This window comes from Cyclopterus lumpus, chromosome 7 (assembly GCF_009769545.1).
Source record: "Cyclopterus lumpus isolate fCycLum1 chromosome 7, fCycLum1.pri, whole genome shotgun sequence".
Taxonomy (NCBI): domain Eukaryota; kingdom Metazoa; phylum Chordata; class Actinopteri; order Perciformes; family Cyclopteridae; genus Cyclopterus; species Cyclopterus lumpus.
The window spans coordinates 11,278,666-11,292,288 of NC_046972.1; the positions used below are offsets into that span (position 1 = coordinate 11,278,666).

The 13,623-nt window shown below is 42.3% G+C and overlaps 1 protein-coding gene across 3 annotated transcripts; it reads right to left on the bottom strand.

Moving 5' to 3' along the window:
* Positions 1–381: 381 nt before the first annotated feature.
* Positions 382–13,534, bottom strand: plekhn1 (pleckstrin homology domain containing, family N member 1). Of its 3 annotated transcripts, none has more exons than XM_034538383.1 (16): positions 13,354–13,534; positions 11,578–11,668; positions 11,243–11,404; positions 9,773–9,853; positions 9,194–9,284; positions 7,183–7,316; positions 6,623–6,775; positions 5,496–5,576; positions 5,318–5,393; positions 4,912–5,057; positions 4,527–4,679; positions 3,769–3,996; positions 3,015–3,170; positions 2,360–2,605; positions 2,085–2,145; positions 382–1,177 (listed from the first exon to the last, which is right to left on the bottom strand). In XM_034538383.1, the coding sequence occupies exons 1-16, from the start codon at positions 13,425–13,427 to the stop codon at positions 1,002–1,004; spliced, it is 2,109 nt and encodes a 702-aa protein (XP_034394274.1). In that variant the 5' UTR covers positions 13,428–13,534; the 3' UTR covers positions 382–1,001. The 3 variants fall into 3 exon arrangements, with proteins under 3 accessions (XP_034394274.1, XP_034394275.1, XP_034394276.1); XM_034538384.1 differs by having other exon boundaries at positions 391–1,177; positions 11,578–11,665; positions 13,354–13,525; XM_034538385.1 differs by having other exon boundaries at positions 391–1,177; positions 2,360–2,602; positions 13,354–13,525.
* Between the last annotated feature and the right edge of the window lie 89 nt (positions 13,535–13,623).

Below are 13,623 nucleotides of genomic sequence, written 5' to 3' on the forward strand. Positions count from 1 at the left end.
TATGTAAACATATTCTAAACATATTTATAGTGTGCTAATAGTATACTTTTGGTGTACTATAATCGTATTCTAAATATATTAATATTGTGCTAATAATATACCAAAAGTATACTTTTAGTATACTATAATCACATTCTAAATATATTAATAGTATGCTAATAATATACCAAAAGTATACTTTTGGTGTAATATAATTCTAAATATATTAATATTGTGATTATAGTATACTAAAAGTATACTTTTGCCTTATTCCAATTACTAAGAAAGCCCACTTTGTTATTACTATGCTATATTACTTTGTACACTACATACTATTGTCCATTAAAATATTATAAATGTACTACCAGTATCCTAAAGGTATCAAAACAAAGAGAAACTTGTTGACGGGTTTTAGAGTTTTATTTCCAAAATATAAATAAACACCTCAAACAGAAATACAAAAGGGAGTCACACAGGTATCAGTACAGTACTGCGGTAGTAATATTAGCACCTTTTTTAAGGCAGTCAGTTGAAGCCACATCTAATTGCCTTGATTATACAGCATAATAAAATAAATCTACATTTACAAAAATATACATTCTTTACTATATAAAGCCCTGATGGAATGTTGTTTTTAGTTTTAAATAAAATAAAATATAACTAAGTAAACTGGACAGCATGTTACAAAATACTGTTTTTGCACTACATATGAAACCTTTAGTGCAATGTCATAATGCATTTAAAAAATAACGCTACAGCGACACAGTATATACACTGTGCTGTCCTCCATTGAATGCTACATATTGAAGTCTGTCTGCTATTACTGTTTTTAGCTCGTTCCTCTTCATTCCTGCACTCATCGTTCCTCTGCTACCCAACATCTAACAATGCAGGTGGTGGGATGTGTTCATACTGTATGCAGCAGGAGCAACACAGGCTGTGCTTGTTGGCTTTTTATTATCCCTCTGATAGAGATCTGTTGTTTGCACACGTCCACACGAGTGCCGGCCTATTGTTTTGTTTTATGACCATCTCTGCTGGGTTGCCATGGCACCAAGGCCTCTGGCCCCAAAGTCTAATTCTGTCGAAATTCTAGACATCGGCTGAATCATTCTAGTATCACAGTCGTACTGCCAAATGTTGTCATAGTCCATTTCCTGATCATCTGGTTCTGTGTGTTCAAGGTACGAGTTGTGATCTGTAAGAGCGAGAGAAGATTCCCAGGCTTTTAGTTTCAAACAATGAGAGACACACCTCGCCCTGAATACACGTGGACAAAGTCCCGACATACATATGGTGTGATTGGCCTTGTACCAACATATAATCTTACTGTAAAACCAGTAGTGTAACATGTCACCACTACACCACCATCATTTGTTATGCATGTCCTCTTTCTAATGGTGTAGCAATATGCAACCTGTCAAATGAAATTTGCCAGGTTAGAATCACCGTGTGACTCAAAGTGAAGCGCAGGTTAATTCTAGTGTTGTTTTCATCTGTGATCAAAGAGCCTGTAGGTACAAGTGTAACCCCACACAGTTGTGTGCTGTCAATCACAGAGCAGGAGTAACCCTGGTCTGTGAAACAGTGTTCTCTTACACTGGGCTCTCCCCCACATGGGTCATCTGCACAAGTGGCATTTGGAGCTGCAGTAAGCTCCATTTCATTGGCATATTTATGCATTTCCTGCACTTTTACTTCTTTAGCCTTCTGTCTCGCCGCTGACAGACCCAAAAGTTCAATCAATCCAAAGTGCATGCAGTGTTTAATTTAAGGTGTAATGGAGTGTGAGCAATGTCCTGTGTCCTTGGTGGTATTTAGGAAGGCGGCTGCTAGTAATGAACTCCATAACTCACACTTGATTACGGAAATATGATGCCGCAGTGTTATAGCTACGATTTAAAACGGTGGCCATTGTTTCTCAATAGAAATCTAATTTAAATATAGCCATGCCAAAATAATAAGCAATGCCTTATTTAGTTTGACAAAATGAAAACTTTTTTTTTATTAGGACTGGAAACATATAATCATTTATTCTAAACTGTGCACACAGGCCGACTATCGATAAACAGGAATGTTTCTGAATGCATGCCTTCACTTCTTACCTGGTGAGTAACCATAAGGCATTTGAAGGGTGTTCCTCACAGAGTTTAACGGGAGGAGGATCTATGAAAAGATGTGAAATCAAAACAAAGTTACTCCCCGTGATCAGCCATAACAAACATTCTTACATTCCCAAAAATATCTGTTCCTCTGTGGCATCTGTTCAAATATCACCTGCAGAACAAGTATATACACAAGCTCTGCCCTCGCACTTTGTTCGGCGTGGCATTCCAGAAACCAAAGTGTCCTGGGAGATGAGTATCTCGGTGTTTCTCACCTGCTCTTGGACTTGGCTGGGCACAGGCAGCAGCTTTAGCCTCGACACGGCCTCGGCTCTCTGCTCTGCTTGGCTTTGAGCGCCCTCCATGTCCAGGCTCAGAGCCTGACCCTGGGAGTTGGTCATGACCAGGCTTCTCCTGCAGTGCCTCCCCATGGGAGGGGTGTGGAGCTGGAAGGAGGAGGGTAGGAGCTGGGCACCCTGCTGCTGGTGGTGGTGATGCATTGGCTCTTGCCAGCTCTGCTGCTAAAGAACAGAGCGAGATGTGTCAGAGAAGGGAAGCTATATGCATGTAAAGCAGCAGTTCAGATGATAAACATGGAGGATCATTTTACCATGAAGTCAAATGGATCTTTAAAAAGGGTAAAACTGAAATGAATACATTTAGCTATATAATCATGGTTCGAGGTGATTTAACCTTAAGAATTGTGAAACATGTCATCTATGGATTTTAGATTTAGTAATGTTCAATCTTACATGCATGTGAATGAGCCCCTCACATTTGAAGCAAGCTTAGATTCCTCCATGTAGCCTCTGCATTAACTAACCACTCCTATTCTTTCACTGAACATGTCCATGTGTGCACTGTCTGATATCAGACAGGCTGCCCGGATCTAAATTGAAACTATGGATCCAGTATCGTTGACCCACTTACCACTGGCCTGGCATCATTCAGGGAGTAGATTTCGGGGCTGCTGGGCTCATCATACAGGGGCGACAAGGGCTGTCGGGGGGCGCACATGTCCGAGTGGCGCTGGGGGGCGTTCAAGGAGTAGTTCAGGGATGTCTGAGGGGTGCTCCAGCTTTTGGACTGATCGGAAAAAAATCAGTTAGTTTAAAACACTAAACAATGAGAGGAAAATCCACTGCCCCTTTTCCCTATGTCTCTTTGTCTCTATCTGTATTTATCTATATTTCTCTCTCTCTCTCTCTCTCTCACCCTCTCTTTAGGTTCACACAAGGCAATCACATAAACCACACTGTAGGATCAGATTACAAAATGCAGGTGTTGGACCAATGCCAGTCCTGATCTGCAGCATTGCTGGTGCAACAGCAATATGTTGCCTTGAAAATATGCTTTAAGCAGTCAGTGTTGTGCAAAACCTGAACTTCCAACTGCTATAGTGATGATAGGGATAAGTATAGTAAATGTTTTCTGATTAGAGGCTTAGGTTTTGTTTATGAACTATAATAGAGCTTTCCTCATAGCCTCGTCAAAAAGAGTGATCTTTTGACCCCATGTCTGCACAGATGCAACTATTACCCCATATGTCAACACCATATGTATGAACCCTCTCAGCCCACTGCTTGGTGTGCCTATTTTAGTTACTGCTCACATGACATGTAAAATAAGTCGACAGTCTCAAGTGGAATATTCGGTTATCAAGTTAGACGCCAGACTGAATTACCTTGACAAGCGGGGCTTTCTCCAGCCGGTGCAGGGCAGAGTAGGGTGTGCTGTAGACCTGAGACCGCACCGAGCTCTCAGCGGGCTGGAGGTAGGAGCTGCGATGGGGGGAGGAGTAGCGCAGTGACAAAGGTCGTAGGTCGCGCTCTGGCCTGCTGTGTGAGGACACGCTGTTGGTCCGGCTGCCCAGGCGGGCTGTCTCAGTTGAGGAGGGACGACTGGAGCTGTACTGTAGAGAAACAAACACATGCAGTGCAACAGTCAGGCAAGGGCTGTGGCTTTTAAACACAGATGGCATCAGGTATTATGGACTGTTTCTCCTCTCTGCAGCTTTAATTTTCAGGATCATCTTGTGGTTTTTATGAACACAGTCGTCTGAGTGCCAGAGGAAAAAGGTATCCATCAGTTTAATTGGGAGGGTGGCGATACAGGTCAGGAGCTGAACAACATGTCTTCTGGGCACATTTTTATCTTTATGGGGGGGAAATTACTGACTTTGTTTTGATTATTCTAACTGGAAGGTCTGAAGATCATCACCTAAACCTTTATAACGGGAGCAATTTGGTCTCCAGACTTTGCTTAATAATTAACTTTGAAAAAGAAAGGTGCTGCTGCTCAGCTCCACCAAAAATAAACACAAGGTTTTCTTTAGCAATGTATAACTAACTCCTACCACAAATATTGTATTGTTGGCATGGTTGCTTTGGTTTATTAGTTCAATAATACTTGAACTTGAGGAGTAGCACACAGATAACTTACACAGAGCGGTTCGGTGTATCCCGGGGAGAGAGGGTTGTCTTCCTGAATGGGTAACTGAAGGTTGTGGGTCCCACATCCACTCGGGGAATGGCTGAACTTAAGAGACTCAGTGCGTCCATGGCTGTTTCCACTCCATCTGTCAAACTGTGGAGCCTGTTGTGAAAAAATACTAGAAGTTAAACTATTTGACTGAGAACCACTGAGCATCAGACTCGTCTTTTATTAGACTTCTATTCGACTGTTGACCGAGTAGCAGTAGTATTTGTAGAAGTAAATCATAGCCATGCTGAATGTTAATTTACAAAAGGGCCAAATAGTCTTCTCTTCGTCACTAGTCCTCGTACTTGAGTCACGTAATTGTTGAAAGGAAAGGGGCGGGTCTCACCTCACTGTGCGTTGGGGTGTAGATGATGTCATACACAGGGGGCGGGGGGCTGAGAACAGGCACGTCAGCACTTTTGAAATGTTGGATCCAGTTGCAGAACTCTGCCCTATCCAGACACGACACCACTATGGGGTTGATCAGCTTCCCTGGTAAGAAAGAGAGGGGGGGGGGGCTGTCATTCAGTCCGTTTGGTCACTGGAATGTGCAACAGTCAGATTGTCATTCACTGGGGATAAAACCAGCTCATTCATGGAGGGTGACATTCTGTGACGCTAGCGGATTCATTGAAAAGCGTAAAAACATGCATACGATTGTACACTCATTTAAATCCCTCTAACATGTGTTTTCAAATAGCAGTGTGCTAAATAGACTGCAGTAGAGCAGCTCAATCACTCAGTGCACTTACCTTCGATCATGAATGTGTTGGGCTTGACGTCTTGGCAGGGTGTGGTCACAGTAATCATGTTGAGCGGAAGCTTTCCCTGTAATCATAATGACTCTTTAACACAAGTCTTTGATGCAGACATGCTGTATGCAACCAGCTCAGGATATGATTCATGTTAAGAGTGAAAGGTCAGTGGTACCTTATAGAAGAGCCCATTATTCTCCTCTGATAGGATGATCAGCGTCGATGGGTACAACACCAGCAGTCTGTCACTCTGTTCCTGTGGACACAAGATTACACCTGCTAATACGCTTACAATCATATTACCCATGAGCAGAATACTGTTGTCATTTATAGAGGATACCAGTTGACCATTTCCTAGGATGTGTTTGTGTTTCACGTTTTGATATTGCACACAAAGAAATGTCACCACATGCTTTCTTCTAAAAAGAAAGAAAACAAGCCGTGATAGTTCCAGCTATTCTGACCATGTGAAGATGAGACTGAATTATACAAAGCTGAGGACACCGTGAGACCTGGTGTGAACATTAAAAAAAACACCCGAATCATTCTTTAATACTTGGTTGGGAGGCACAGTTAGTCGAAACCAGTTTAGTGGGGCATTTAAAGGTGCAGCAGTTTATGTTTCCTCTCCCTCGCGGAGGGTGTGTCTGGACAGACAGCTGACATTCCAGCTGTGAGGTGAGTCGAGTCACTGCGTGAGCCGGGCAAATGCCTCTCACACACCCAGGCCCTAAATCTCACACACTTCAATCGGGTTGCCGCAATTTCCCACAGTGCATTAACTATGGATATCCATGCAAGCCGTGTCATGACTACTGTTTTTATTGACTTTCATGTCTGTGTCAGCATTATCTATCTTATTGTTTTGAGTTTGTACTCATGGTTGAATGCACTTATTGTAAGTCGCTTTGTATACAAGCATCAGCTAAATGAAATGTAATGTAATGATTCGGTTAACAAGAAGTCATGTGTTTGGTTGCAGGTGGCTGACGCTGTCTTACACCTTGACAGGAAAATAAAGGTAATAGTGTTAAATCGGGAGGAGAGGTACCCTTTGCCAAAATACAGACTCCACCCTTTCCACTGACTCCTTTCATGTGTGTGTTGCACAATTTCGAAACTATGTGAGTCACTTGGACTTAGAACTGATGCTGATGTTATTCATCATGTGAAAACATGTATGTGTGATGAGTTACAGTATGCTATACTATATATCTCCATAAATAGGCAACAGCAGAGATGTTTTAGCTCATCTGACCGGTCCGAGTGATTCACTCTTGATAAGCAGCAGTGATGTCTTACCTGACAGGGAAGGTGCTGCAATTGGACTTTAGTAACATAGGTGATGATGCCCAGGCTGTCCCTCTGAGAGCCCTCCCACTCGTAGATGGGTTCTCTGTTTACGGAGTTCCTCAGCTCCTCCCTGCCCTCAGAGGACCCGTCCTCCTGCTTTAGCTACAATAGGTACACAGGGGAAAAAAAGGTAAATATGAACAGAGTTTAGCTCTTCAGCTAATATAAACATGTTGATTTGGATATTTCTTTTTCTCAGAATGTCACTTGGCTTTGTCTGCTGAGGCTCCTAAACTGAGGCTTATAAATGCATCATCAGCTCATTTGTTTTCTTCTGTCGTGACACATCTAGGGTCATGTGTTTCATCAGCCATTTGCCCACCTGTGGGTGGGGAGTCGGCACTTTAGCCCTTTGCAGATGTGATGCAGCCATTGCCGCTCCCTAGTATCCAGGCCTCAGGGAGAGCCAGCAGTGACCTACTTGACTCACACACACCCTGTTTCTATCAGTTTGTATGCAACTTGAAGCCTGTTTGAAGAAAGGTAGCATCAACAAAACTATGACTTACTTTCACTCTGGTGTAGTTTTCGTGTACAATTGGACTGCCCCCATTGGCCTCAATGTTTTCTTTGAGCAGGCCAAACCACAGGTCCATGTCTTCTTGGTTGGAACAGTAGATGATGATGGGGTTAAGGCTGACACCTGCAGGGTTCAAAAGTTTCACAAGTTCAAAAAGGGAAAGTGTCACCAAGGCTTCTCTTTCTGAGCCTCTTGGCCATGGTGGATCATTAATGGAGTTCCCAATCTGTCTGTTTAGAACACGTGTGCAATAAACAATAAACGTTAACACATGTTCAAGACTGTAAACAACATGTAAGACCTCTCATGGAAGATGCCCCGTGACTGGCTTCGTTTGACATTTAACAATCATAGCAGACTCTTCCTCCCACAGAACTGCTTACCCAGGAGGAGTTAACAGGTCCTGGGATGAAACGAGCTGGAATCCTTCTCTATCTAACAGGGCCACACATACCAGAGATAAACAGCAGAGATAGCCCCATGGCTTTGCAACTGTAATTGCCAGAAACCGTAGGCTGCTGACTGCTCCTTAATCAGCAGCCTCTCTGGACTCATCTGTTGACCTCTCTATTCATCCCAGCTCTTAATTCAGATCTTGACCATAGCACTCTTGAAAGGGTTTTTCCCCCCCATTTCAAGCATGTGAGTGAAAAGTCTTGGGACTGAAAGCCCATAATGAGATAGTCAATAACCTCTATACACTTTCAGTTTACAGAGGTTATTAACAGTTGTTCAGAGTAATTAACTATCATTAGCTAACTAATTATCTAACTTTCACAGCCACATTAACTCAAACTTAACACAAATCATCTGAAGGCTTACGGGAATTGTTTACAGACCGTCTCATGCTGTGTTTGCTTCGTCACGCTATAAAACTCAACAAAACCACTTTACACTAAAGCTGAATCATATTCTCAGCTGAACGAAAAGAGGTCGTAGGAGTAAATCTCTCCATGAGCTCTTTAACTTGACTCAGGATATCGTCATGTTTCTTCGATACGCTTCCTGTCAGTGATGCCTCCCATAAAGTAAATAAAGGTTCACACTGAACAAGGAAAACAACTGCAATGCAATACCACGAAATAACAAGCTCAATCCGGGAAATTGCAAAGTTGAATTTGAGAAAGCAGCACCAACGAGTGTCAACATTATGACAGATGTGTTCAGATTTCAGTCAGATAGTAATGATAAAGAAACATAACAACAGAAACCTGACACGCTTCCTGATTTGCATTGGCTTTTCATTTTTTCCGTTGTGTAATTATACGTTAATCCCTGACTTTACAGATTTATTGTTTCCCAGGCAAGGACAAAAGCCCTTTTATCCCGACAACAGCTTATTCCTCCTTAATGAAAAGAAGTCAAGTTTCAGATTGTTTTTGTTAATTCCGAGTTTGTGTGAGTGGCGTTTCCACTGGACATCAACCTGAGCAGTTGTTGGAATGTGCCGTGGATTAAATGCGGTGACAAGGCTCAGAGCTTTAGCCGGGCTTTTCTTCACAACAGCTGGGCTGACTGACTGAAGTGCACCTGTTGTCTAACAAGCGGGGTCTTTAAGGCCAGTTTGCCCCCTGACCAAGGGTGAAGGGGGCCCCGCTCTAGTTAGTCTTGGGGTTGAGTGGAGGTGAAGATGGTCGAGGCACTTTTGAATCACTGGAATGTGATAACATAGGAAATGCTGCAGTTCTAAAATAGCGTGTGGTTTCCTGCTGGTTTTATATGCGGGGAGAATTATCACTTTGATCCATAACTGATGAGACGGCCAAACATAGCAGCCCACCAGCAGGGGTAAAATAAATAGTGACACATTATAATCATTGAAGTGTAAAGACCAGGACTCTCACTCCAGCTCTGGTTAGTCTTTTTTTTTTTTACAGCCACTTCTGGATTTGCTGGTTTTCAGTCCGAGTGATTTATTAGCTGAATTCAACACAACTAATAAAACCCAAAACTGTTGATTACAAAATTGCAACCCACTTGTATCCTCACTTCGAACTTACCGTTTATTTGAAAGGTGAATTCCTGGGGTTGGCTGTGGTTGCAGTTCTGTTGTAGGTTGCAGATGGTGATTTCTTTCAGCGGAAGAGTTCCCTGCAAACAAAACAACAAAAAGCTCTGTCATGCTTCATTGTAAAATCCCAAAAGATCTGACCCAAAGTCTAGACAACATCTCCCACCTCTGAATTTTAACAAAGTATTAATCACCTTGACACTGAGGTCAGCCTTAATGATGTTTTCATGTCTGCCTGACATCTGCCGTCATCTATAGTGTGACTAACACTGTATACAGGTGCTGCAGACTTTGACATGGAGTTGAGCTCTCAACAGACACAGTAAAACTATGATTAATGGCTGCTCATGCTTTATGAGACAGGTGAAGAAGCGTCGTCATGTTTAGCAACACAATGCTGGTTGACAGGGTACGCATGTCAGAAGGTATGATGATGACATAATGTAAAACTCTGCCCTTCAGGAATATTAAAACTATAAAAACCAACCCAGAGAAATGAGCTGATACTTAGGAACCATCGATTGGAAAGGAAGCATTGTGATAATATTACCTCAGTAAAACAACTCACCTGGTATGTCAGTCCAGTTGTGTTGTTGGAGACAAAATGAAGGTGTGTCTCGAAGAGGTCCAGGTAGCAATCATGTATATCCTGGAGAGATAATTAGTGAAAGAGTAATCAGGTAATAATCCAAATGAGCATTTATCTTCTTTCAATGGATCACATTGTGATATTGTGACATACTAACTACATTTTCTGATCTGGAATCTGAATTGACAATAACTATGCTTTTGGGAATGCCGCAGTGTAGTTTAATTAAACTATCGTTTTAATCTGTTTACTCTGTATTTGTGTGCTTGCACGTAAACAGTCAGTGTATAGCTGAACACGTTTATTTATTTATTCGCTGCCAAGAACCATGTACTTTTCATTTGTCAACTATTTTGTTCACACAGGAGTAAAGAAAAGATAGTATGTGTTTATTTCATATATGACTTTATTTATTGAATTACCAAACATGCTGTATCAGGAATCAGGTAATCGAGATATGAAATGACCTAGATCGTGATGGAAGATCTTTGCCTCATCCTAATGCGGATACAGTGTTCATAAAAATTAGTCCTGTCTGTAAGAATGAATGTCTAATCAGAACACTACAATCCTTGTTTTACTGTGTTCTAAAAACACCCATACAGTGTACAGCATACTTTCAATTAGCAAACTAATCGGTAAAATCAGCATTGAGATGAAACCTTACATGCACAGAGCCGCATGTCTGAAAGCCCATGCTGTCCTCTAATGTCTGTTCAGATGAGAAAAGAGTCAAATATGAGATGAATTATTCTCTCAATCCTTCATCATCGTCATGATCATGATTCGGTAGGTTTGGTAAGGATTCCTCACTGACCACAAAAGTCATGTTATATTGACAGCAATCTTCTCTTTCTTTAGTTATTCATGTTTAGGCTTAGTAATACATGATTCCCTCCTGTGTGGTAATATTGTTCTGTTTATAATACAATGTGTTCTTTTGCTGTAATAACGCTATACCGTGAGTCAATCTTTTCTTTTTGACAGCGCTGTTGTGTCACAGCTCTGACAAATTGCGATTCCCAGAGCGAGGAACCAGTGCGTCCTCTATCAGTCTCTGGGATCAGAGGAACTCTACCCTGAGGTTTTTTTTTTCGCAAATGTTTCACAACCGTAGCAAAAGTGAGCGTGTCCAAACACAGGCGGAGGTCCGCGTTGTGGAAAACGGATTGGATTATTGACAGCCAGCCACCACGTGAATACCGGCAGCGAGTTTCTGGTGGCCACAGAGCAACATCCTGCTCTCGACATGTTCTTTTGGGGGGGGGTTCGACACCGCTCACATTGTTCACATAGATGACTGGCATGATGTGTCATTGTAGGCGTGGTCTTTGTTCTAAGACCTCATTAACCACAATAAGGATTGTGCATTATTCGTTTAGATGTCTTTGATTTGTGCTGTCCTGATATTACAACATAGTCATTAAAAAGTGGTTTTGTTTCACTCACCTGGCAGTGAACGAAGCGGAAACGAACTTTGGAACTGTGAATCATTCGTCCGTAGTTCTTCACGTTGATGCTGCTCTTCTTCCAGCCACTGGACAGGTCGTAAGGGAACGAAGGATTCCATTTTATGTTGTCTATCGAGTGCAGATCTTTATGGGACATTTCCTGCAACAGGTCATAATGTTAGTATATAGACACATGACATAAATTAACCAGATAAACCGGCTGTTGAAATCGGAGACACCAATAAAAATCAAATTGCGCATAAATTGACATTTATATGAGAGCCGTTTTGTTTGGTATGCAGATGTTTGAGTGTCATGCTACAAGCTTTTTACCTTCCTGGGGGTGACGGTGCACAAGATATTGATGATGCTGTTCGACTTCTCCTGTCCCTCTTGGGGATAATTCTTGCGAAACAGGCGACTGCTGCCAGAAAGAGAAGAAAACCACGTGTTACCACTCACTCTCCATCTATTATGTTTGTTGTTCAGTTAACTTTCCAGTGCAGTGTCAACAATGAATATTTCCTGTTTATGGGAGTTGAATGTTGTCGACTTTTGTGAGATGGAGAGTTGACCTAAATGTCTTTTTTATTCTGTGTTGCATTTCAAAATTGGAGTCTGTGTTCCCCCATTTTTTCACATCAAGTCACACACTGAACCTTGAACCACTGATAGAGTACAATTTTCACAGCAGATTAATGACGAATGATAATTCGTGTCTCATGTTTTATAATTTGACCTGAGCACCTTCCTTTGTCCTCACTCCATCAATGCCAGCCATTTAAATATTAAGAACAATCAAGTCTAGTGTTTCTGATAGTGAGGCTATGCTTAGGAACATCAGCATTCAATGTCCCTCTTTGTTTTGCATGACCCCCATCTGTTACCATTAGTGTCACATCTCAAGGAAGCTCCCTCACTGCAATGATAAGGCTGTAGGACTGCTTTTACAATCTCAGCCTGTATCTTATCTGCACATACATGTGCCAGTGTCCTTGGTGCAACAACGCAGGCTTTTGTTTGCATGGTGGGAATCAAGGTCTGCCTAATCGGGATGTCCATGTCCAGCAACAATCATTGATTGGTGTTTAGGGATTGAAGGCTGTTCCACTACATCCACGTCTTATAATGTACTCATGCACAGGGAAACATTTGAAAACCATGCACACTGATGCAGTCCACAGTTGCAAAGAGAAATGTAGATAATAGACATGTAGTGGATTTGCACACCCAACATTCTCCAATTCACCGCTGTGGTATTCACTCCCTTTCTCTGTGGGGATTACCTGAGCCTGGCCTGGCCCTGGCCTGTTCACCAACACAATGAGTTAGTAGGGCACCCAGGAAACTTGAACACTGAACGTATTGTCCATGCGGAACCATTGACCCAACTTGGAAGGTGTATCAGTGTTCAAGCATAAGCCGTTGGGTTTTAGAGGGCGGCCATGCCTCTCCATTTATTTGAAAATCAAGAGTCACATGGCACATTTGACAAAACCAGACACTGAACCATTACACAGCACGGGAGTGAAGACTGGAGAAGAGGCTAATTAGAATCAGATGTGCTGGTCCAGCAGACTGGGCTGTACTAATCGGAACATGCCCACGCATATAATCCCATTGGATTAAAGAAAACTAGATAGAATACCAAGTATAACCCATTAATGTCAGTCAGCTCCCTTTATTCATGTTCAAAGCCTTCAGGTCAGCTCACTACAAGCCATTAACTTATATATCAGATATTATTAACTATAACTGCTCAAATGTTAAAGATAATGAATGGGATACAATCTTGATTTTGGAGGGAAACCAGATTCATGGACAGCTGGCAGATTATCTTCCCAAGGATGCAAAGAGGAGGCAAATGGTAACTGGATCATTGACACCGTTGGCCAGACAGGCACCGCTCAGACTCGACTCCGGGAGTATTCTGTATTACCATATGATCCTGACCCTGGCCTCACAAAATCCCCAACCTCTGTTTAACCCCACCACTCAAACCCTGAGAAATACCAAGAATTCCTTCCAGCTGAAACACAGTCTAAAATAACTAAATGCAGCCGAGGCCATGACACACTGACAACACTGGACAAGTTGGCGTTATCTTACCTGTTTCTGCGTATGAAACTCTTGCTGGAGAATCTGAAATTGTGTTGGGGGACACATGACATGCTGCTCCCCATGCTGCTGTGCTTTGAAGGTTTTTTACGCTTCGCTGAAGACAAACTGTACTCCTGTGATGAATGAGTGTTATCCAAGAGTGTGGTGTGCTCCCTGCTGCAGTTAGACTTATACTGAGGAAGAGGAGGGCTGAGTGAGGGCTGTGTAGTCAGACTGGTGAGAGTGTGTCTGCGTAAGAGGGGTGGAGTTTGTGGCTGT